General features: G+C 43.7%; 1 protein-coding gene across 2 annotated transcripts in view; it reads left to right on the plus strand.

The window, feature by feature from the left end:
• Positions 1-3,514: 3,514 nt before the first annotated feature.
• Dsc2 (desmocollin 2) overlaps positions 3,515-22,861 on the plus strand; it is a 34,574-nt gene continuing 15,227 nt past the window's right edge. The window contains exons 1-7 of one of the 2 annotated variants that reach the window (XM_075969251.1): positions 3,515-3,955; positions 13,323-13,407; positions 14,428-14,627; positions 16,145-16,264; positions 17,294-17,449; positions 20,551-20,695; positions 21,542-21,708. In XM_075969251.1, coding sequence (XP_075825366.1) covers positions 3,887-3,955; positions 13,323-13,407; positions 14,428-14,627; positions 16,145-16,264; positions 17,294-17,449; positions 20,551-20,695; positions 21,542-21,708 — 942 coding nt within the window. In that variant the 5' untranslated portion in view covers positions 3,515-3,886. The remainder of the gene's footprint in view (positions 3,956-13,322; positions 13,408-14,427; positions 14,628-16,144; positions 16,265-17,293; positions 17,450-20,550; positions 20,696-21,541; positions 21,709-22,861) is intronic. The other variant, XM_075969252.1, reaches the window with a different exon arrangement.

Here is a 22,861-nt window from a genome sequence, read left to right on the forward strand (position 1 = left end):
TTTATCCTTGGGATGGGGTAGAGCTGAGTAAGGGCTTCCTTGCTTTTCTTTTCTTTGGGGAGTAGAAAAAGGAAAGAATTATTTGTGAAAAATATGCTCAAATGTGCTGTGAATTTGTCATTCACCCATTTGCTCATTTGTTCATTCATTCCACAAACATTTAATTGTCAGCTGTTTGGGAAGTGTGCTCGTGTAGGAGATGTAGGGGTGAACCAAAACAAAATAAAGGCATAGAAGTTAAGTATATTCTTTGGTGAGAAAGAAATATTAATTAATTCATTTACAAATTCATCATGATGATTGTGACAAGTCTTCTGAACTAGTTAGGGAAGAGAGTTTTACATTGTTAGAGGATTAATAAAAGCTGATACAGAGTGGACAGGAGTTAACCTGCCCAGGGGTATAGAAGACATCTTCAAGAGAAAGAAATAACACACCATAGCACCTATAGCAAAAGACACTTGTGAGTGCAGAGACCTAAGAAACACAGATGTGTGTGTGTGTGTGTGTGTGTGTGTGTGTATGTGTGCATGTATGCACACATGCGCAACACCAACACTTAGAGTATAGTGATACTTCCAAGTTAGATAAGGATTGAGGGCAGTCTATATCCAATCTGAAGAGAATACGCAGGCACAGTCAACGAGAAAGAAGAGAACCCGAACAGATAATCTTGGCTTGTTTGGCCTGGGATTTAATCTCAGACACATTAACCAGTGGCTGCTATGTATATATTCCACTTCACTGGCACTGATTTTGAAAAGCAGGTTTAAAGAAGTATGTGCCACAGTAGAACACAAATAGTTTATTTAACAGAGAGGCAAAAACACTTTCCTTGTGTTACAAAAGAATTAAAATTGGCGCATATTTCTAAAAATACACAAACCTTATATAGTCTTATTTTAGCTTCATATAGTTAAGTAGTAGATGCTGGTGGAAGTCTTTGCTTGTGATTAAGAAGTGAAGGAAGGCTTAGAAGTGATGAGTGAATTAGCATTAGAACTGAGTCCTAGACCAAATGGACAGTCTCCTTCCGAAGCAGTAGAAAAGCAGGGGACAGTCACAAGGATGAGATGGAGCATGTGATATAAGGGACAAGAGATGGGGTAGTACAGTTTGGAGAAGCGGGTGCCCATGATAACAGACCCTGAAGGAATTAAAGATCATTTATTCCGAGTTCATCATACACCGCATCATTTAATCTTTAGGAGAACTCTGGGCCGTGAATAGGTGTGTCTTTGCTGTTATCACAGGGCTGGCTCCTTACATCCACCTCTGAGCTCTGTGCAGTGAGTTTCAATCTTGTTTTCTTTTCCGCCTTTGATTTGTGTCATACTTGCTCCATTGCCAGTTCTGGGTAAGGGACACACCTTGGATAGCGTCCTCCTGAAAGCCGCATTCATCCATGAGTTTCTTTCAGAGACCCTGGCAATTGTGGGACGTGGACATGGGGAATTACTGAGAATTAACTCGCTCAGTGACAGGTGACTTTGCGCACAAATCTGTGTAAGTGGGGTTTTTGTTTGTTTGCTTGTTTACTTCAGTGTATTCAGATTCTGGACTCTGAAACTAGAAGTCTGTGAAACTATTGGGTAGAGTTGGGCCCTGGAGTTAGGGTTGTACATGATTCCTCTATTTAGGGAGCCTTTGCTTCTGAAGGTCTGTGATATCTATGTAACTATCCTCTGCCTCCAACTGTCTCTTGGGAAGTCTTTCAGGAGCAGTCCAGCAGTTTAGTGTAGGTGGAGGAGGTGGCTTGGGGTTACCTTTCTTATCAAATGTGAGTGCTGCTGCCCGAGGAGTTCTCGAGGCCGGGCAAGATGGACAAGAAACTGATTTGACTTTTGATTCTCTGCTAGGGTAACACAGAGCTGGCATATGTCTGCTGAGTTAATGTTCACAGCCAATGACACTGCCAAAAAAAAGAGTCACGTCTTCTACTCTCACACCTTCATGGTAGGATGTTTCAAAACTGGCTCAAGGAGGAATTCGCATATGGTCAGCGAGGCTGACTTAGAATGTGTAAATTTTATCTAATACTTTGAATAAATTTTCATGAAGAAACAAATAAAAACTGCCTGTTTATGAGCTTTAGTTATCCGGCATCTGTGAGATGAATTGTTAGAGTGCTCTCTCACCCCTTTCTGGGATGAGAAAGAGCATGAGGCATCCCACAGGTATTGGAGGTTGAAGGTAGGCAAGAGTTTGGCAATGCCCTATTGTCAAGAGCTGTGATGCCGAAACCAGTTGGCTTCCGTGCTTTCTGGAAAGCTTGGAGCTGGACAATGTGATGTCATCACCAATGAGCTGATAGGCATTTATGAAATCATCATTGGGCAAACATGAAGTAAGAAAACAAAAGCATGACACTCAGACTCATGATCCAGGCTTATTTTACTAGCTGATAATTTTATAGTTATGGAGACGACAGGACACTCACTTATGTAGCATTCATTAATAAAAATCAAGAGGTCAGGTGTTTACCATTAGACATCAGTGTTGAATTTAACATACGACTGCTGTTATCACCATTCCGGGTCTGCTCATCACAGGAAAACATTTCCATTATTAAAATGGCACTGAGTGATGTGCGCATCTCTTTAAACTTGTTTTCTGCGGCCATCTTTAAACCAGGTGAGGGAAGGGACACATTTGTCTTCCTGGTGGAACTCCCCTGGCATCTTAGAAAAGAGGTGCAGAAGGGTGAGTCAGAAGCCCGTTCTGAGGAGTGTGCAGCACAGGGTTCTCAAGCTTAATCTTCCTGGCTAAGTGCTGCTGTAATTCCTAGGCTTAAGTGCATGTCAACTCAGAGAACAAATTCTCCTGTTCTTCTTCACTTTCCACCATGAACTCTAATCCCGATGACAACATACAAAAAAAAAATGGTACCAGGATGTCCAGTACTCTCATGTGGGTGATGGCTCAGGAGAAAATCACAAGAAAACATGTTCACATATGACAAAGTTCTTAGAGAAAATCAGTAACCCACATTTAGCTGATGGCTGGGCCTCAGTTGATGTGTTTTCTGTAGTAACTTCGGTTTTGTTATGTCCCCTTCCCTCCCTCCCTCCCTCCCTCCCTCCCTCCTTCCTTCCTTACCCCCCTCCTTGTTCCCTAGCTCCCCCTCCTCTCTCTCTCTCTCTCTCTCTCTCTCTCTCTCTCTCTCTCTCTCTCTCTCTCTTTCTCCTCACCTTCCCTTCTTTCCTTTTTCTCCCTAAATTATAGAACCTGTGTCACTGTCAAATAGTGTAATTTCTGAACCTTGAGACCCTCTAGGATGGAACTCCTGTTGGAACTGTATTTACCCGTCTGTCTGTGGGACTTTGATTTACACAGTAGAATCTCCCTTGAGTCCACCTCTTATCAGGATGGCTTCAGGCAGCTGTGAGTAACGTCAGCCAGTTGATGCAGGGGAGTTGCGAGTCTGGGAGTTACCCCCAGGATAGGGTCCTCCACTGGCTGTGGGCAGTGTACTGGGCGGGGCCATGGCCTGAGCTCCCCAGTGAGTCTTAGTATAGTCAGGGCTTCTGCTGGGCAGGGCCAGCTGCTAATCCTACCAGACGGTCACAGGGGCGGGGTGGGGGGGCGGTGGTGACAAGGGACATATAGGTGGCGTCTGCTGGTGAGAAACACCTAGTACAGGTGAAAGGGTGGCTGTGAGAGGGAGTTCCAACCGGCTGAGTTCTTAAAGCCATGAGGACACAAGAAAAATAACAAGGAGTGGCCGACCGGAGTCTTTTGGACTTGCCTGGAGCTCCACCCTCGGCCAGAGGAAAAGCCCCTTGGGACCGAGGCGGGAGCATCAGACAAGCGCGAGAAAAGCGCCTGTGCGCGCTCCACCTCTACGCAGCGGGTGCGGGGCGGCGACCTGTCCTTTGGGCTGGCCATGGCGTCCGTAGGACCTGTGCGCTCCGGGAGCCCAGCCCTTGGCCTTCCGCACCTACTGACCCTAGCGGTGAGCTCCGGGGACCATTCGGGGAAAGGGACATCGGGGCCAGGGCGGCTGGTGTAGATGGGGTCACCCGGCCTCGCGACCTCTTAAACTGAAGTTGTTGGAGGTGAGGGAGGGCAACAGGAAGCTGAGCGGCCGGCGCCAAGGTCCCGCAGGGGAGGGAGTGTGGCCGTGAGCCGTAATAGGCACGCGCGGCGGCTGGAGACGGGGGCGGGTTGCGAACGCCCAGCCAAAACCCTGGCCTCGGGGGTTCCCTAGGCAGAGCGGGGTGCGCCGAGGTTGTGCTGGAGCTGGAGCACGGTCCTGGAGCCCTGGGTACTGGCCATCCTGACTAAAGGCAGCTGCCCAGGAGCCGACAACCGAAAGCCAATGTGGTGTCCTTGGGGGTCAAAAAAAAAAAGGACTTGTTGTTCTTGAGGGTTCTGTGCTAGGGTTGGGATTTGAGAGCGAAATGAGAGGTGGAAGAAGAGAAGGAGAGAGAGAGAGAGAGAGAGAGAGAGAGAGAGAGAGAGAGAGAGAGAGAGAGAGAGAGAGAGAGAGAGAGAGAGACGCCGTTCTCTCAAAATTAGGAGATGGTGGAACAGAGATGACCATTGATCCCCTATAATCCTGGGAAGAGAACTTTCTGACCCTGAGATCTTGTCCTGGGAGGGGTTTGGATTCCTTATTTCAACTCTGCTCGGATTCATTCTCCTTTAAGTAGTAAAACAGCCAGGACCTCGAGCCCTATCGAGGAACCAAAAAATGGCTTTATTTGGACAGGACTGGATCTCTCTAGGAGCCAAAAGACTCCAGAATTCACCCCTAATAGGCCTTTGGGGAGTCTGGGGAGCCCCAGATTGTAGTTTTATATGGATCCCTTGAACAAGGAAAAAGTTGATTGTGCTAGGTGAACAACTTGATCATATTCTTTTACCCGTGCAGTGTAGGCTCAAGCTGTCCCTGAAGGGAAGCCTGGCAGAACCCAAGGAACCAAGTGTGTGTGTGTGGTGGGGAGGGGCTGAGGGCCGGGGTTTCAAAAGGTTAGGACATCTTCCATTTCTCCTGGACTCTCTTTTCACAAGGGATTCCTGCGTTTTTAGTTATTGAAAATGTGGTTGGTTACTGGTTAGAATGTCAGTTCCAAGGAATGAATGGACTTTAAACTTTTGATCACAATTCCCACAAGCACAGGTAGGGACAGGTACCGCTGCACTCAAGATTTTGTGGCCGAAGAAACAGCCTAGGGCAAACAATGGTCACAAAATACGCTGCTGGTGACAAGACTGAACTTTGGCTGGTATCTAGTGGGGGAAGTTGCCACTTCCTTTTATACCGCAGGACCTTATTCTTTGATAGGAGAAGCATCCAAAGTCTTTGTGACATAGCAGTGCCCAGTGCAGACCGCACACCTGGGTGCACACGCCTCAGATCCTTTTAAAAGCAGTGAATGCTGGGAGGAAGGAGGGGAAGTAGAATCCTCACTCCTTGACCTCTCTTAACTTCAGAATCCAGGAATGGGTGCCGGGGTGGGGGCAGGGAGGTTCTGGTTACTGGCAGTTTGCTTCCTAGCAGGAAAGTGTAGCAGGAGTCCCCTCAGGTTGTTCTAGACTCCAGTGTGGTGCGGGTGAACAGGCTTGTTGGCCTCAAGGGCGTGGGAAGGTGTGAGGTCTACTGAAGAGGAATCACTCTTGGGGGAAGGGGTGCGGCTCCTCCACAACTCCTGTTTCCCATACACTCAGGTAATCCCTCCACATTCCACATGTCAGCTTCTCTCCCCTTCTTAGTTCTGCCCCACCCGGTAGTGGTAGTGTCTTAACCACTGGAGCTTTCTTCCTGAATGCCCCGCTGGTGCTTTGTTCTCTACAGCCTTCTAGGATTTCCGTGACTAGTTCAAGTGACATGTTCTACTCGGCACTTAGTCCTACCCTGACTGGTTCCTAATTCTGGATGTTATCACCTTAGAAAAATCTCTAACCCTCAGAATCTGACTTCTTACCCAGTTTCTCCACGCCCCCGCCCTCCCTTTTTCCTGTGTATGATTTAAAGATGTAAGCATGAGATCTTCCCTTTTGACAGGGTTTTGAGTGCATAGTAACAGAAAATTAACCACAGGCACAGTGCTGTGCAGCAGCTATCTGGACATTGGTGCCTTCAGTGACAGAAACGGTATAACTGTTAAGCAGTGGATCATCTCTTTCTGTGCCTCGTGCCCTGACCACTCCTTCTGTTTGTTACTTTTGTCTTTTTGGCCCCTGTTATTTTCACTTGTAAACACTAATTGTCTGTGCGGCCTTGTTCTAACTCCTGTTTCCTGGTGTGTGTGTGTGTGTATTTTAGAGGCCATTCCATCTACTATATGCTTTAAAATATCGCATTATCCTAAATTAATACTGCTGTTTCAGAGATCACCTTCAAACAAGCATTTATATTTCTGCAGAATACTGTTTTTTTATGTTTCCAAACAGTGTTTTTTCTTTGGTGTCAGATATTTTATTGTACAGATCTCCTGTGTACTTTGCTTCTCATGGAAAAGTCTAGACGCTTGTCTCCTCATTACCCCTCTTAATCCTCCATTATCACAATAAGTTTATCCTCAAAGATATTGCATGGGACTGTTTATTGGTATTGCTTCTGTTGCTGGCTTTTGCTCGGTGGATACACCTGGCTGTATACCGGTCATATATGAGCAGGCATTTTTATGGGCGGGAGTAGCAAAATTGTATAAAAAGTACAGAATTGAATACAAAGCCAATGATGGTGATTTTGGAGATGTCCTCTCAGGACGGGTTGTATATGATTAGACAGAAAGCTGTTTACTAGTTGACAGCGTGTTATATCAGTGCTTCTCAACCTGTGGGTCGTGAGCCCTAATCCAATTGGGAAATGTACATTTTGATTCACCAAATATTTACATTATGAGTCACCACAGTAGCAAAATTACAGTTAAAAGTAGCAATGAAAATGACTTTGTGGTGGGGGGGGTGTCACCACAACCTGCGAAGCTGTATTAAATGGTCACAGCATTAGGAAGGCTGAGAACCACTGTCACATCTTGAAGGATAGCATCAGTATAAGAATGGCTGAGATTGACCTTGAGGGTACTGGAGCTAGGCTGAAGTTTTGCAAACGGTAAAACTGAGCCCACACTTTATGCAGAGCATCCCAGGAAACTCCAAGTAGATGAACTATTGAAATGTAAGACGACACCATGTGCAATTCAGGAGAAACATGATGAATCCTACAAATTTGCAGTTAAGAAAGCCTATGACCCAGATTCCAACTTTTTTCAAGTTGAGAAAAGCAATGCTATAAAAACAAACAGAATTTCCATAGTAAAAACGCAAAAATAAAACCAAGCAAAACGGAACAACTATATATTTGCCTCTTAACACAGATATTTTAAAGGTGAGTGTAATACATTAAAAAGTTCTTATAAGTTGTGAAGGAAAATTCTAGTATGAACAAGGAAAATACAAATTCTAGAAATTAAAACGTCATTAAAACATGAAGTATACAAATAAGGAAAAGTGAAATGCCATTTCACACCTGAAGGTGTTGGAGCACATACTGTGTAGGTGAGGCTTTGATGAATGGAGAACTCGCACGCTATTGGTAACAAACGTTGTGTATGTCCTGTGTGGAGTGTGAATTGAGCAGGCACAGGCAGGCTTGGCATTTTTCCTTTGTAAACCATGGAACTAATGCTTTTGTATCCACATACTGATAGAAGGCCCTGTTTTATTTAGTAGGACTTTGTATGCTTTTAATATCTACATATCCCTTCATAGTTGCTCTTCTTTTTCATATTTTTCTATGACCTTTTGAATCAGATTGTTTAGTTCCAGGAAATAGTCTTGAGATTTTATGGGGACCATAAAGCCATAATTTAATTTTGGATTAATGTATGTATGTTGCTGATTTTTCTTACAGCAGACTAGGTCTACGTTTCTTTCTGTGTCAATCCACCTATCTGTTATGCATAAATGTGTTTAGGTTCTTCTGAAATAGGCGAGTCTTTCATGGTGAAGTCATGGAAGGATGAGAAAAAGGCGTTTGGCAGTCCCAATCAGGAAGTAGACAACGTGGTCTTGCCACTCAGCCTTGTAGGTGTCTTACTGAATTTACTCGCTGGCATTTCCACACATTTCTCTGCCTTTTTAAAAACACTATATGACTGGTTTCATTTATGGACAGGAAGAGTAGCGATAACCACATTTTAGTAGTGCTTCTCATGGTAATTTGTTGATTGGTTTGCTTGAGTGTTGTAGGTAAAGTCAAAGCAAATGCAAATAGAGATACTTCCCCCTCTCTGCAAGCCCTAGCTCCTTTGTCTAAGATCTCTTCAGTGTGTCCTGAAGCGCATATGCTGACCTTAGAAAACTTATTATGTTTCTGGGTTTCGTGATGATGTCATCTACTTTTCTGGTGGCCGTGAACAAATACCTGACTAGAAGCAGCTGGAAAGGGAAGAGTTTATTTTGGCTCTAGTTGGAGGTCACAGTCTCCCTTGGTGGGAAAGTCGTTGCAGAAAAGTGAGGCATCTGGTCCCAGGTAAGGGCCAGTCAGGAAGTAGAGAGCATGGGTGTTGGCGCTCAGCTTGCTTCCTCCCTATTACTCAGTCCTGCACCCCTGCCCTTGGGAGGGTGTCACCACATTGGAAATGTCTTCATAGACACACTCAGAGCTGTGTTTGCACTAAGTCCGTGGAGAGGAACCATCACTGCTTCCAGAGCTTTCCCTCTGACCCTGTGCTCATAATATACAACAAATTTTTTACACAAGCCATGCATTTGAACATGGATCCCAAACCCATGCAAAGACTGCATTAACCGCGGCTCTGTCTCATACTAACGGTATAATGGAGAGTAGCTCTCTGCATGTTAAAGGTGTAACCTGTCTTTCATTTCCCTCCATTTCTATCGAGGCCAACAAGGCAGAGCCAGTCTTGGCAGGTCAGAAGTTATTTCTGGTTCTTCTTCCCTGCTGTCTGTGTTTCAGTTTTATGCACAGACCATGACCTTCGATTCCTTGCTGCTTTTGTTAGTTCTCTCATCTGTAGGATGTTTCAAAATGATGTTACTCATTGTTGCTAGGTAGTTTTCTCATGACATTCTCCAAGTTTTCTTACATGTCTCTATTGAAATGAAAGTTCTTTGCCCTGATTTATTTTTCCACAATGTTCAGACTTACAATACTCCACTATAAAAGCTACTTAGACAATAGATTTACTGGAGACAAATCTTTGCTTTTTTATTGGTCAGTTTTTTTTCAGTGCTTTGAGAAATACCAGAGAAAAAGATGTTAAAGGAGAGAAGAGGACTTAGAATTTTAAAAGCTTTTGTCTGTGGTTAACTGATGCCGTTGCTTTTGGGCTCATGCAAGGCAGAAGCCCCATGGGTGAAAGTCATAGTGGAGGGAAGCTATTCATCTCACGGCAGACAGTAAGCAAAAGGGAAAACAGGATGGAGGCAGGACAGGCTCCATCATCCACAGACTTCCCACCTTACATGAATTAGGAGCCAGTACAAGCTTCCCACTACCTCCTAACAGTGCCATCAAATGAAGCATTCATTTACAGCCACTGATTAACTCACAGTCACACTATCTAGTTGCCTCCTAGTGACTGGATGTCACATCCAGAAAACAGGCCTTTGGGGGTCCCAGCTTATTTTTAAGCCATAGCAGCCCTTATAATGTGTAAAAGGAAGTGCGCATGACCATTGACTTTATTCAGAAAGTGCTCCACACTTCTTCAGAGTCACTGGAATTGTTTTCTCCTTGTAGTGTACACATCAGTCACTATAGCAGTGGCTCGCAGCCTCCCCAGTGCGGTGACCCTTTAATATATTCCTTCATGCTGTGGTGACTCCAACTATAAAATTATTTTCTCTGCTACTTCATAACTGTAATTTTGCTACTGTGATGAATCGCAGTGTAAATACCCATGTTTTCATCTATATCTATATAATTTATTATTTAGCTTTCTTTCTTGTGAATTGGTTTGAAGGTGTCAGATTTTTGGAACTAGAGTTACAGACAGTTGTGAGCTGCCATGTGGTATTAGGAATTGAACTTGGGTCCTCTGGTAGGCAGAGGACCTTAACCACTGAGCCCTCTCTCCAGCTCCAGTATCTGTGCTTTCTGATCGTCCTGGGCGACCACTGTGGAAGGGTCTGAGAAGCACCGTGTGATGGATTTCTATCGCGGTTTCTGTCATCTGTCATTCTGTGCACTTAGTTTCAACCTTGCCTTCTTCCATCGTGACTGACTCATGGCCACTCCTCAGCCGACCTCATCTGGTTCCTGGGTGAGGCTGGCTTTCCCTGCTCTCCTCTACCCCTAGGTCAGCCCGTACTTCCCTGCCATGCCACTTCCAAACCCTATTGAGCTTACAGATATGTCTATGCTGGGCTTTAGTTTTCATTCGTGTCATGTTTGCATTCCTTGAAATGTGTTGTATGGATGTATGAATGGGTGAATGTCAGCAACATAGTTTCCAAAGGCGCTTGTCTTAATTGGGCCATTCCACACCTCTACCACTAAGACTTAGTACAAGTACCATGGCGCTACCTGAGAACACTGCTACACCACTGCAGCTGCTATCCTGGTACTGTTCACATGTGTCTGCAGTCTTGGTGGCCACACCACTGCAGCTGCTATCCTGGTACTGTTCACATGTGTCTGCAGTCTTGGTGGCCACACCACTGCAGCTGCTATCCTGGTACTGTTCACATGTGTCCGCAGTCTTGGTGGCCACACCACTGCAGCTGCTATCCTGACTTCTGTCCCCATGTGTCCGCAGTCTTGGTGGCCACACCACTGCAGCTGCTATCCTGGTACTGTTCACATGTGTCTGCAGTCTTGGTGGCCACACCACTGCAGCTGCTATCCTGGTACTGTTCACATGTGTCTGCAGTCTTGTTGGCCACACCACTGCAGCTGCTATCCTGGTACTGTTCACATGTGTCCGCAGTCTTGGTGGCCACACCACTGCAGCTGCTATCCTGACTTCTGTCCCCATGTGTCCGCAGTCTTGGTGGCCACACCACTGCAGCTGCTATCCTGGTACTGTTCACATGTGTCCGCAGTCTTGGTGGCCACACCACTGCAGCTGCTATCCTGACTTCTGTCCCCATGTGTCCGCAGTCTTGGTGGCCACACCACTGCAGCTGCTATCCTGGTACTGTTCACATGTGTCCGCAGTCTTGGTGGCCACACCACTGCAGCTGCTATCCTGGTACTGTTCACATGTGTCCGCAGTCTTGGTGGCTACCACTGCAGCTGCTATCCTGGCTCCTGTTCACATGTGTCCGCAGTCTTGGTGGCCACACCACTGCAGCTGCTATCCTGGTACTGTTCACATGTGTCCGCAGTCTTGGTGGCCACACCACTGCAGCTGCTATCCTGGCTCCTGTTCACATGTGTCCGCAGTCTTGTTGGCCACACCACTGCAGCTGCTATCCTGGCTCCTGTTCACATGTGTCCGCAGTCTTGGTGGCCACACCACTGCAGCTGCTATCCTGGTACTGTTCACATGTGTCCGCAGTCTTGGTGGTTACACCACTGCAGCTGCTATCCTGGCTCCTGTTCACATGTGTCCGCAGTCTTGGTGGCCACACCACTGCAGCTGCTATCCTGGTACTGTTCACATGTGTCCGCAGTCTTGTTGGCCACACCACTGCAGCTGCTATCCTGGCTCCTGTTCACATGTGTCCGCAGTCTTGGTGGCCACACCACTGCAGCTGCTATCCTGGTACTGTTCACATGTGTTTGCAGTCTTGGTGGCCACACCACTGCAGCTGCTATCCTGTCTCCTGTTCACATGTGTCCGCAGTCTTGGTGGCTATACTGTAGCAGTGGCTATCCTGGCTCCCGTTCCCATGTCTCTGCTGTCTTGTGCCATGTTGATTGACTGCCTGTGAACACCAGATAAGGCCACTTTGAAGCTTCATGCGTTGTTGCTTTTTTTTGCACTCTCAACAAAACCTGCATTTCTCATCATGATACTATAGATCCTAAGCAATATGTTCCAGACTGTTCTTTAAGTATGGAACTGTTTTTCCCCCAGCTTATCTATCCTCCAGCCTTCTCTATCATCTTCCTCGGCTTTATTTCTCCCATAACTGTTATCTGCCTTGGTGGGATGTGACATTTGTGCACGTGTCTGTTTGCTCGTTGGCGCATTGGAACCTGGTCTGTTGAGGCCAAGGTCTTTGCTTTGGTCACTGTTGGAGCCTGTGACTCAGCTTGGCACCTCCTTACCCTGAGTGTTGGTTGAATGGATAAGTGTTGACTAAGTGAATGAGATATTCTTTGTCAGTCTCCTTGAGCCCCGATACTTAAAACATCTGACTGTTCTCCTGCTCCCTTGGCAATGCAGCCTATGAAAATTCTTTTGCTTTCAATTTAAAAGTCTTTTTTGGGGGAGTGATTTCAATTTTACAATTAAAATATGATCTTTTCCTTATTAGATCCCTCCTATATGGTTTAAATTGAATAATTACAGGTGCTTTAAGATAGACTGGAAAAGAAAAATTTCAACTGATCTAGCTGATTTTAGTTCATACTAAAGGACTTCATCCTCGGCACAGGTGCTGGTTGGTTTCCCTGCTTTTGGCCAGTCATTTGATGAGCTGAAAAAAAATGGAACACACATCTTTCAGAAGCATCCACAGAAAAAGTTCACAACATAATAAAATTTGGGTTTTCAAATGTATGACCAATGCTCATGGTTGACCACTAAATCATTTAAAATATTTGAAGTCAAGTGTTTTCTAACTGTGAGAATCTGAGCCTTCCGAATAAGGTCCCATGCTTGCGTGAGCTGATATAGCCCGCCCCTCCCAAGCAGTCACAGTGCCTTCCAGCAATGGTGTCAAGGTTTGGTTCAGCAGACTTTTGCTTTGCCTCTGTAGCTCCTGGGATGCTGAACATTCATGGAAACAGTGTGATGGGATGGCGGTTCTAGTTTTTCTCTTTCCCGTGTGTATTCTGTGCAGTCTCTCACATGTTGTGCTGGATCCTCACTCTGCTGTCCCTGGCAGTGAAAATGCTATTAAATTCATATTACAAAATGAAGTAAAAACAGTTCTAAGAAAGAATGTGGTTTCCTGAGTATAAAGTGCCTTGTAAAAGAAGGGAGCCATGGGGACCTGTTATCCTGTGCTCATCTCCTTCTCGTATTTCAGGTTTCTTACCCTGGTACATATTTCTTATTTTATTTTGTTACTTTAAATCAAATGAATTTTGTGTAACTATACATATACTCAAGTATTTAATGTTTCTTTTATGTAATTAAGTGGATATTACTATGTAGTGGAGACTTAGGTAAACTCTCTATTCATTGGAAAGATCTTGTGAGTGTATGACACTGATTTGTTTGTTCTAGATCCTTACACTTGCCTCTGAAGCATGTAAAGAAGTGATCCTTCGGGTTCCCTCTGAACTACCTGCTGAGAAATTTGTTGGCCGAGGTAAAGAGCAGCTGCAATGTGTGATAATCCCTAGTGTGGTATGCTTTGTGAAAAGTTACTGTGACGGTTAGGACCACGAGAGATCCATGATCAGTAGTTAAAAGAGAACAGTGCAATCAATTCTAATATATGTTATATCATATTTTTATTTAAGAATAGGATTACCCAAAGGAGGTAAGGAGATTAAGTTCAAATCATAACATATTTTTTTGATATTTATATTACATGGGGGATATTGTATATGCTAAATATGTTTCTAAGCATTTGAAGAATAATATTGAAGTTATTTCTTGATTTTGTTCTTGGATTTTCATCATTAAAAGTTCTACGTCTTGCTTCATTTTGCTTCCACTTTCTTTTTAGGTGTGCTGGCCCTCAAACCCAAGTCTATGCACATGCTGGGCAAACAGCCTACCCCAAGCTGCATCTGTAGCCCCATGCACTCACTGCCTTACACCAATCAGTTCCTTACTTATGTAACTTATGAAATAAGTGTGTCTGTGCATGTGTGCGCATACACAAGAACACACACAGAGAGCAAGAGATTTACCCCCTGACATCTTACTGGCCTCTCAGTTCATTATAGGACTTAGGTGTATAAGGAAAAATGAAATCAACCCAATGTGGCCCACAGTAGGTTAACTAGTTTACACTTGGTGTAGACTTCAGTAGTATTCAGTTTAATAACTACTGACTTTAATTCAGGTAGTATATAGTCTCTAACAGCTAATTTTAGTTAAGAAAGAAAGCCCATTTTTAGTGTTGTATCAAATGTTCAAATACTAGAGCCCTCATGTCTCCTTTTCAGAAGAGATAGCTCTTCAAACAGGTGCAAAACAAGCATTAGAAACAATATGGATGTTTAGGGAGGATCGTAACCATAGCGTTTCATGTAGCATTGTAGCAGTACTAAATATAACGGTGTGAATGTGTTTTTCATGTTTTGCTCCCTTGCACATGCATACTGTATATACCTTTGAACGCTATGCTGCTCAGTTACTGCTGTGTGTATTTCCTCAGTGAACCTGAAGGCCTGCCTGAAATCGGCAAATCTCATTCATCTGAGTGATCCTGATTTTCAAGTCTTTGAAGACGGTTCTGTGTACACAACCAATTCTGTTGTTTTGTCTTCGGGCCAAAGAAGCTTTACGATATGGCTTTTCAACACGGACAGCCAAGAAGAAAGAGAGCTGTCTGTCCACTTAGAGGGCCCAGTAGAGGTAAATGAGATGACATGCGGGAGATGTAATGGCAGGGGCTCTTTGGGCTTGACTGACGCCACCAAGGAAGGTGTGGAACCAGAGAAGATTGGGTCGTTTGGGTGAGGGGAGAACAAAAGCTTCAACAGTGTTGAGTGAAGGAGGGTTGGTTGTGAAACACATGTCACTACAAGTTGTCATCGCTTTCATTTGGGATACACTACCCTAAGAACTTGACATACGACACAAAAGACACTTCAATTTTTGGAATGAATTTCCAAAAACAAGTTTGGAAACTACCACACCTTGATTAAATTCTTTTCCCTCTTGCATATTAGTGTTAACAGGTTCTCTTGTTCTTGTCTTCTTGAAGAAATGAATTCAGCCAAACGACATAGGTAGTTTAAGCAGTTGTTTATTTAGACAGCCAAGGCAAGGAAACAAACACCACAAGGAGACAATGGACTGGGCTGCCCCAAGGCAGTCATCAGCCCAGTGAATTCTGGGATTTGGATCTTAAAAAGATTTATGAATATTTATGAGACAGGTGGCATACTCTGGGGGAAAGATGGTCCATTTTTGGTCAAGTTATGATGGACCACATATATTTTTAGGAGTTTTCTTTCCATGATCCTCTAGGAAAGCCCACACAAAGAGTGTGTGGCGGGGTTCTGGGAGGGTTAAGCTACAATGTAAGCAATAACATGATGATGTCTGGATATGGAGGATGCAGACCCTTTGCTAGGGACCTGTGGGGCAGAATGGCTTTTGCCTTAGTTTCTAATATACCAAGAACAAAACTCAAGCTGTGCCTTCAAGGTGCTTAGCCTCAAAGGGCTTCGGACTATCAGGAGGCTCAGCCTCGTGGACACAGCTGCAGCTTTCCTGCTCTGCCTCATGGTTACCATCCTGCTGCCTTGTATCATTAGCATGGCTGGAGTCTTAGAAGACTGAGAACAAGGAGAAGGTTTGGACCACATTATGTGCCTATTGACTGTGACACCAAAGGTCAAGACAACCTCTCCTCAGTCCCTGGCCCTTATTCCCTGAAACTGTCTGAGCTCTGTCACCATATTTATTTCTTCGTTCTGACAGATGTCTGTTGGTCTCCTGGCTCTGGCTAGTTGCTGGTGAGTGGACTCTGCTTATGCTACATATGGGAGTGAAGCCATCCCTGCCATTCTCATTGCATCTCCTCCTCTTGCATTCTTGCATGGCAATGTGGCAGCAAGAATTTGCTTTCCAGTGTGGCATCTCTTCTTCTAGCCCATCTCTCTGCCTTCCGTGTTTCCACCAAGGTGTTTTTTAAAGAGGATGGCTGGCATAACAGCAGCAACAACAACAGTCTTTGCCTTTATTCTTATTATTTCCTGAGTATTGAAGATTTGTTGATTTTTGAAGCACTACCATGAATTTACACCTTTCTACCCAACCTTCATGAGAAGAGACAACTATATCACGTCAGCTCTAATGTCTGGATATGAAGTCGTCATGAACTTTTAAAATTAAGGTTTATCTTTCTTGTTTTCTAAATCAAGGTACTAAATAAAAGACTTCATGCAGAGAAAGTTCTCAGTCGTTCCAAGAGAAGATGGGCTCCTATCCCCTGTTCCATGATGGAGAATTCCTTGGGTCCCTTTCCACTTTTCCTTCAACAGGTATAGTTCACTTTGGCTGCTAAGATTCGTCATTTCCATTTACAAAAAAAATTAATGGCTATTTAAAAATAATTGTGTGAGGGTTGGGAATGTATCCCAGAATGCTTGCCTGTCATGCTCAGGACCTTGGTTGAATCCTTACTAATTAAAAGGATGTAAAATAGTTGCATGTGACCATTTGAATGGAAAGTTTAAGTATCATGTTTCAAGATATATGTGTAAGTAATTCTTAACAGTCAGTCATGTACACAGTTTTCAGCTTCAGTCATGCCAAAGCAATCTGTAAGAACTGTAAAGCTCACCATCAAGCACTCTAAAACATGTTTCTTTAATTTATTACCAGTCAACAGGGTATCACACAGGTGGGGCACAATCTATAAAATCTAAAAAATGTATGCCTCAATAAAGATTAAAATTGAGTTAGGATAAAGGCACGTGTGTGCGTGCACACTCTCTCACACACACAAATACATATGCATTTATATATATATATACACACACACATATACATACACACAAATATATACAGTCTAGATTTATAAATGAGGACAAATGTGATGTTTGTCTTTGGAGTTTGACCTTACCTTCAGTTCTCCCATCTCTACTCTCCCTGTGCTGGAATGACAGGCATAGGCCACCATACCTGGTGAAACCAGTTTTTAAAATGCTTTGCCAAATACCGTTTAATCTCAGGAATTAACTAGAGTGGCCGCCGATAATCGTTCACACTCGTATCGCTGCATTTTCTAACGCAGAGAAATCTCAAGCATTTGCTTCATGTGTATAACGTTCAGCTCTCACAATAGTCCTTGATTTAGAAGATAAGATTCTTCTAGAGGATTTTGCAAGTGTCTTGTTTTTTGAAAAATTTCAGTCATAATTCCTTATTCTATTGCTGCATTTTTCTAACACTGAATAAGACCGGGTACTATTGTTATTCTAGTAACCGGCGGTGTGATAGCATAAAATACCTGTGCAAATTCTGCTGAAGTAAAGATATATCTCATGCTTGTAATCTCTTCTCTCTAGATCCAATCTGATACAGCTCAAAACTACACCATATACTATTCCATCAGAGGCCCAGGAGTTGATAGAGAACCTCTAAACTTATTTTATGTGGAAAGAGATACGGGAAACCTGTATTGCACTGGTCCCGTGGATCGTGAGCAGTATGAGTCCTTTGAGGTAAGGTCTAAAAATCAAGTGTTGTATTAGCAGTTGTCGTAGTTTGGGTTTCTACTGCTGTGATGAAACACTGTGATCAAACAAGCTGGGAGGGAAAGGGTTTATTTGGTGTCTGTTTCCACACGATAGTCCATCATGGAAGGAAGTCAGGACAGGAGCTCAAACAGGACAAGAACCTGGAGGCAGGAGATGATGCAGAGACCATGGAGGAATGCTGCTTACTGGCTTGCTCATCTTGGCTTGCTCAGCCTGCTTTCTTATAGAACCCAGGACACTGTCCCACCAAGATTGCTCCACCTGCAATGGGCTGGGTCCCCCACCATCAATCATTATTTAAGAAAATGCTCAAAGGCTTGCTCACAACCCGATCTTCTGGAGGCACTTTCTCAAACGGGGTTTCCCTCTTTCCAGAGGACTCTACTGTGTCAAGTTGACATAAACCCAGCCAGCATAGCAGTTATTACCCTTGGCCACTGTGTCTTTCACTCTTAATTTATCTACTTTTCTTTTATTCCCTGAGGTTTTCACTGGTGTTCTGGCTACAGTCAATTGCAGAATTGACTTAAAACAAACAAATATTCAACGGAATAAATAAAATTCAGTTCTGTTAGGTTATTCCTGGTTTTATGATTTTTTTCCCCTGTTTTTCCTACTTTCCAATGGAGCAAACTTTGTCTGCTCATTTGTCTGTTAGAGAAGCTCTTTGTGGAGTGGGGATGATGCAGGAGCTGAGGAATCTCAGCAGCTGGCTTAACCTCAGTGCTTTGCAGTGGGAGAGGCGATTACAGGGAGACCAGGAGGGCTGGGCAGCCCCTAATGAGCTCAGTCAGTCTTTCAGGTGTTTCATGGATTTCCCCTGCGGGGTCCTCTTTCCCTCTGGGCCTGTTGGCCACCAGGTCCAGAGGGAAAAGGGGCAGAAGGGACAACAAACCTTTGTATGTGGCCCATGAGCATGAAGGGAGATAGCCCTCTGGGAGACAGATTTTGGTGAATCAGCTCAACTTTGTTCCAGAGTATAAGGAATGTATAGGACTGGGGAACCTGGAGACAAGCCCTAATTTGCATTAAGTGTTAAGCTCCTATTATAAGGCTTAGTGTGTGGCAGTAGGGTCCTATAGCAGAGCTCCCTAACAGAAGCCTTGAGCAGGAATCTGTGCCAAGGGTCAGAATAAAGATGAGCTACCATCTAGTTTAGAGATAAGCAGCTGGTTTAGAGACAGCTTTTAGAAAAAGTCAGTCCTCCAGACCCAGGGACATTCCAGATAAGGGCAGGTAGAGAGCTTGAAACATTTCTGTGGAGGGAGGGAGGGAGTTTCCATATTGCTGAGCTTCGAGAAAGCGGCCAGGCTGTGGCAGACTGCGACCTCTAACCAGCGAGCAATGTATTCCAACAGGAATCTGTGTTTTCCTCTAAAAACCTGACCTCATGCTGGCTTGATTTCCAAGCAGAACGTGCTCATCTTACTTATCTGATTTTTCGTTATTTTATACAATTTTTGATGAGTCATTCTTTATTCACGAGGAAAGCAAACTAACTGTATAGACACACAAACTATGAGTTTTGTGTTTAAGTTGGGGATTGCTACTGTGTGGCTTTCATAATGTTCTGCTGTGTCTACGACAGTTGTTATATAATGGTTAGATCTGGAATATACATTATAAAATTATAAGGAATAGATTGTATGGGAGGGTGGTGCCCCCGAGTCCACCCAGGACATACCCAGACCCCATATTCTCAGCACAAAAGAGATTTATTACTCCTGAGGGCCAATCATGGGAGGCGGTGGCGGACTCTGGATTGGGCAGAGGCAGATAGCCAAGCAGCAGCAGCAAACAGCAAGCAGGTGGTTTTTGCAAGAGTGGGTGTTACGAAGAAGGGGGAGTCTGTGCTATGGTGATTGGTAAATCCTGATTGGACAGGTTAGCCAGATAATAAATTCTGACTGTTCTGTCTCAGGAATGAGTCAGTGATCAAATAAGGAAATGGACTTTGACGGCTAGCTTTAAGAATGTAGCCTACTAGCTTTTAGCAAAGAAGAGAGAAAGTAGGAAGAGAGCAAGACATGTTGGCACTGTGTTTGCCATGTTTGGACCTGTGTTTGCCATGCTCAGGCCTGCTAGTACCTTCATACAGTATCTGTAGCCACGCATGTGTTCTCTTCCTAATTCCTGCTTTTCAAATAAAAACATTTGGGGAAAATATTATTTGTACATATAACCATGGTGGTACCTAAAATAATAACAGAAATTAAAATACTATCTCAGTTAATTGTGTCCAAACTTTGTAGTGTAAATTAAGAAATATCTAAAAGTTGTACTTAAAGTCTATGTGTCTAAAATGGTCAGACAGAAAAAGAAATTAATATTTCTTGGTAAATAATAACAAATATTATACTTATGGATGATGTACAGTAGTGGTGAGGAATGAAAACTAAGCACATTAGTAGAGTAGATCAATATAAACATATTCTACTAACACAGGAAATCCGGGTCTGTTTCCACCTCACCATCATGGCTGCATCCTGAAGTAATAACAGTGGAAGGCAAGTGCTCCAAGCCTCAGTAGTCTCCAGATGAAAGCATCATTTGAGGGGTTGTTGAGGGTGTAACTCACTGGGGAAAGCATGCTTGACCTGTGTGAGGCCCTGAAATCTATCCCCAGCTCCACACAAAACAAAACATGGTTATTTTCTGTAAACGATTCACAGATGATTTTCTTTGGGTTACAGCTCCACAAAAAAATGACATGGAGACTTATTATTAATTATGAAAGCTTGGTCTTAGTTTAAGCTTGTTTATAACTAACTTATAACTTAATCCTTTTCTATCAGTCTACATGCAAAAGCGATGTGACTCATGGCTTTTGCCTCTACTCCTGCATGTCCTGTTTCCTCTGTGTCATGTTGATGGCTCCCTTTGCTTCTTCTCTGAGACTTCTCTGTCCCCCGAAGCCCTACATAACCTTTTCCTGTCTCGCTATTGACTATTCTACTCTTTATTAAACCAATCAGAAGGCATCTTGGCAAAGACACATCTTCATAGTGAACCAAAAGATTTTTTCACAACAACTTCACTTTTTCCCGATTTTCCTCTGTTGACAGCTGACGGCCTTTGCAACAACTCCAGATGGGTATACGCCTGAGTACCCGCTGACCCTCATCATTAAGATCGAGGATGAGAATGACAACCACCCGATTTTTACAAAGACAACATACAGTTTCACAGTTCTGGAAAACAGTGCAGTTGGTGAGTTCCTACACCAAGGATCCAGGGCGGCTTGGATGGACTTTGGTTTATAAACTGAGAGTCTCTGTGGCCACAGGAAAGCCCTCCACACTGGTGGCAAGAGGATGGGTCCTGGGAGAAGGTTTCTTCTCCTTCACTAATTTCCTCACTTGGAAAGCTTCAATTTCTTAGTTTCTCATCCAGTAAATGGGTTGTCTGTAGACTAGATTATCAAACCAACTACATGTATCCCGTTGCCTCAAGAAATAAATGACTTGTCATTTCTATGAGTGGGCAATGAAATGTTTCTAAGGAGTTTATAAATGACATCATGCAGCACCTGGACACCTGTCTACTGCACTCCTAATGAGTAAATAGGATTCTGGGCATGATCAAGAGTCACTGAAAACAACACACAGAATTTCCCACTCTTGTTATCCTCAGGCCTGCATTGGTGAGATGTCAGGCTGAAGTTTTGGGTCTTACCCTAGAAAGACTTGACTGAACTGATTTTTAGAGAGAACTGCCTAATTCAAGTGCAGGCCTGCAAATGGCAAAAGAGATTAAGAATATTAGAAAATCTCAGTAGAAATTCAGAATTCACAGAGGAACAGTGTAGTCATTTATAGGAGCCCACACCAAAATACAGTGAAAATAAGTCCTGGGATCATCATTTCCAAAAATAGAACGTGAACGTATTTACAAGGAAGTGTTATTGTATGTAGATAGCAATTAACTTCTAAAAGCGGTGATCCTGGTCTGTAATAAGGTGCTTCGGAAGGGTTCTGAGCTAGGCAGAAAAGAGCGAAATAAGAGACACGGAGCACTTAAGGATTTGGAAAGTCAATGGCAGCTTTTCCTCCGCAGGCTCTGTCGTGGGAGAGGTCTGTGCGACTGACAGCGACGAGCCCGATACGATGCACACTAGGCTGAAGTACTCCATCCTGGAGCAGTCGCCGTCACCGCCCACTTTGTTTACCATGCATCCCACTACGGGTGTGATCACGACCACATCGTCTCAGCTGGACAGAGAGGTAACAAGTGCCAGTTGGAACAGCTGGATTAGATCAGCTGCATTTGTGTGGCTCTTCCGAGTGCACTGTCTCAGTTGGGCAGGGTGGTGACAAGGGTTAGCGGGTAAATCTGGTGATTTAAGAGCACACATATATTATCTCTAGTCAGAAATATCTCAAAGTGGAAATACCCCAAAACATGAACTGTTTTGAGCAATGATTTGATGTCACAGATAGACAGTTCAACAACCAACCTCTCATGGACAGATTGCAGCTAAAACACAGGCATGCTAAAAATATGGCGTAAAATTCCCTTTGAGCTTTGCTTGTCAGGCATGATTAGAAAACACAACAATTTCCTGTCTATTTGTGGGTCTGACACCGAGATATCCTATGTGGATTCAAGTGTTCTAAAATCTATAAACATCTGAAACACTTCTGGTCCCCAGACCGTTTAGATGAGGGATGCTTATGGCTGTCTATCTCAGAGCATTACCCGTCTGTGTGTTTCTGAAGTATGATCAGTTCCCAACTTTAGGAAATGTATCGTTTCTATTATGCAGAAGAAGGTCATTCAGTGGTTACTTAATGACATGCTAATTTAGAACACTGAGCTTATTCTCTCCTGACTTTTATCTTTTATGAAATCAAATTTTTCATAATAGTATATTTGTAGTATTAAATGAGGAAGTTTCAAAAAAAAAGAGCAGACCTTCTCAAGATGGGCAGAAATGTGTTGTCTACGGAGAAAGAATTATATTAACACGGGTCTCTTCAGCACTCTTCTTTATGTCCTTCTCCCCTTGCATAGGTAAAATTATCTACACACGTGTAGCCTCTGGCTTTCATCTCAACTAACTGCTCACATTCTTACCTGTCTGGACATCTGAAATCCATCTTAGATGCAGTATATATAAGATGTGACTTGGCAGCAAACTCTCTTTCCCATATTTTCTTGGTAAAATGGCTTTAGTAAGTTCCCCTATTGATGATTTTTCTAGTATCACCATGGAGTCATGCTCTCAGACTGTGTTAGATGTCATCCTTACATTCTAGTTTAAACTGTCCTAAGCATGTTAACATTCTCTATGAGAATATTTTGCATGTATGCTCTGTACTTGTGAATACCCTAAGCCAATTACTTAGTGCCAACAAACTATTGCATCCCCCAGCA

Source organism: Microtus pennsylvanicus, chromosome 4 (genome assembly GCF_037038515.1).
Source record: "Microtus pennsylvanicus isolate mMicPen1 chromosome 4, mMicPen1.hap1, whole genome shotgun sequence".
Lineage (NCBI taxonomy): Eukaryota > Metazoa > Chordata > Mammalia > Rodentia > Cricetidae > Microtus > Microtus pennsylvanicus.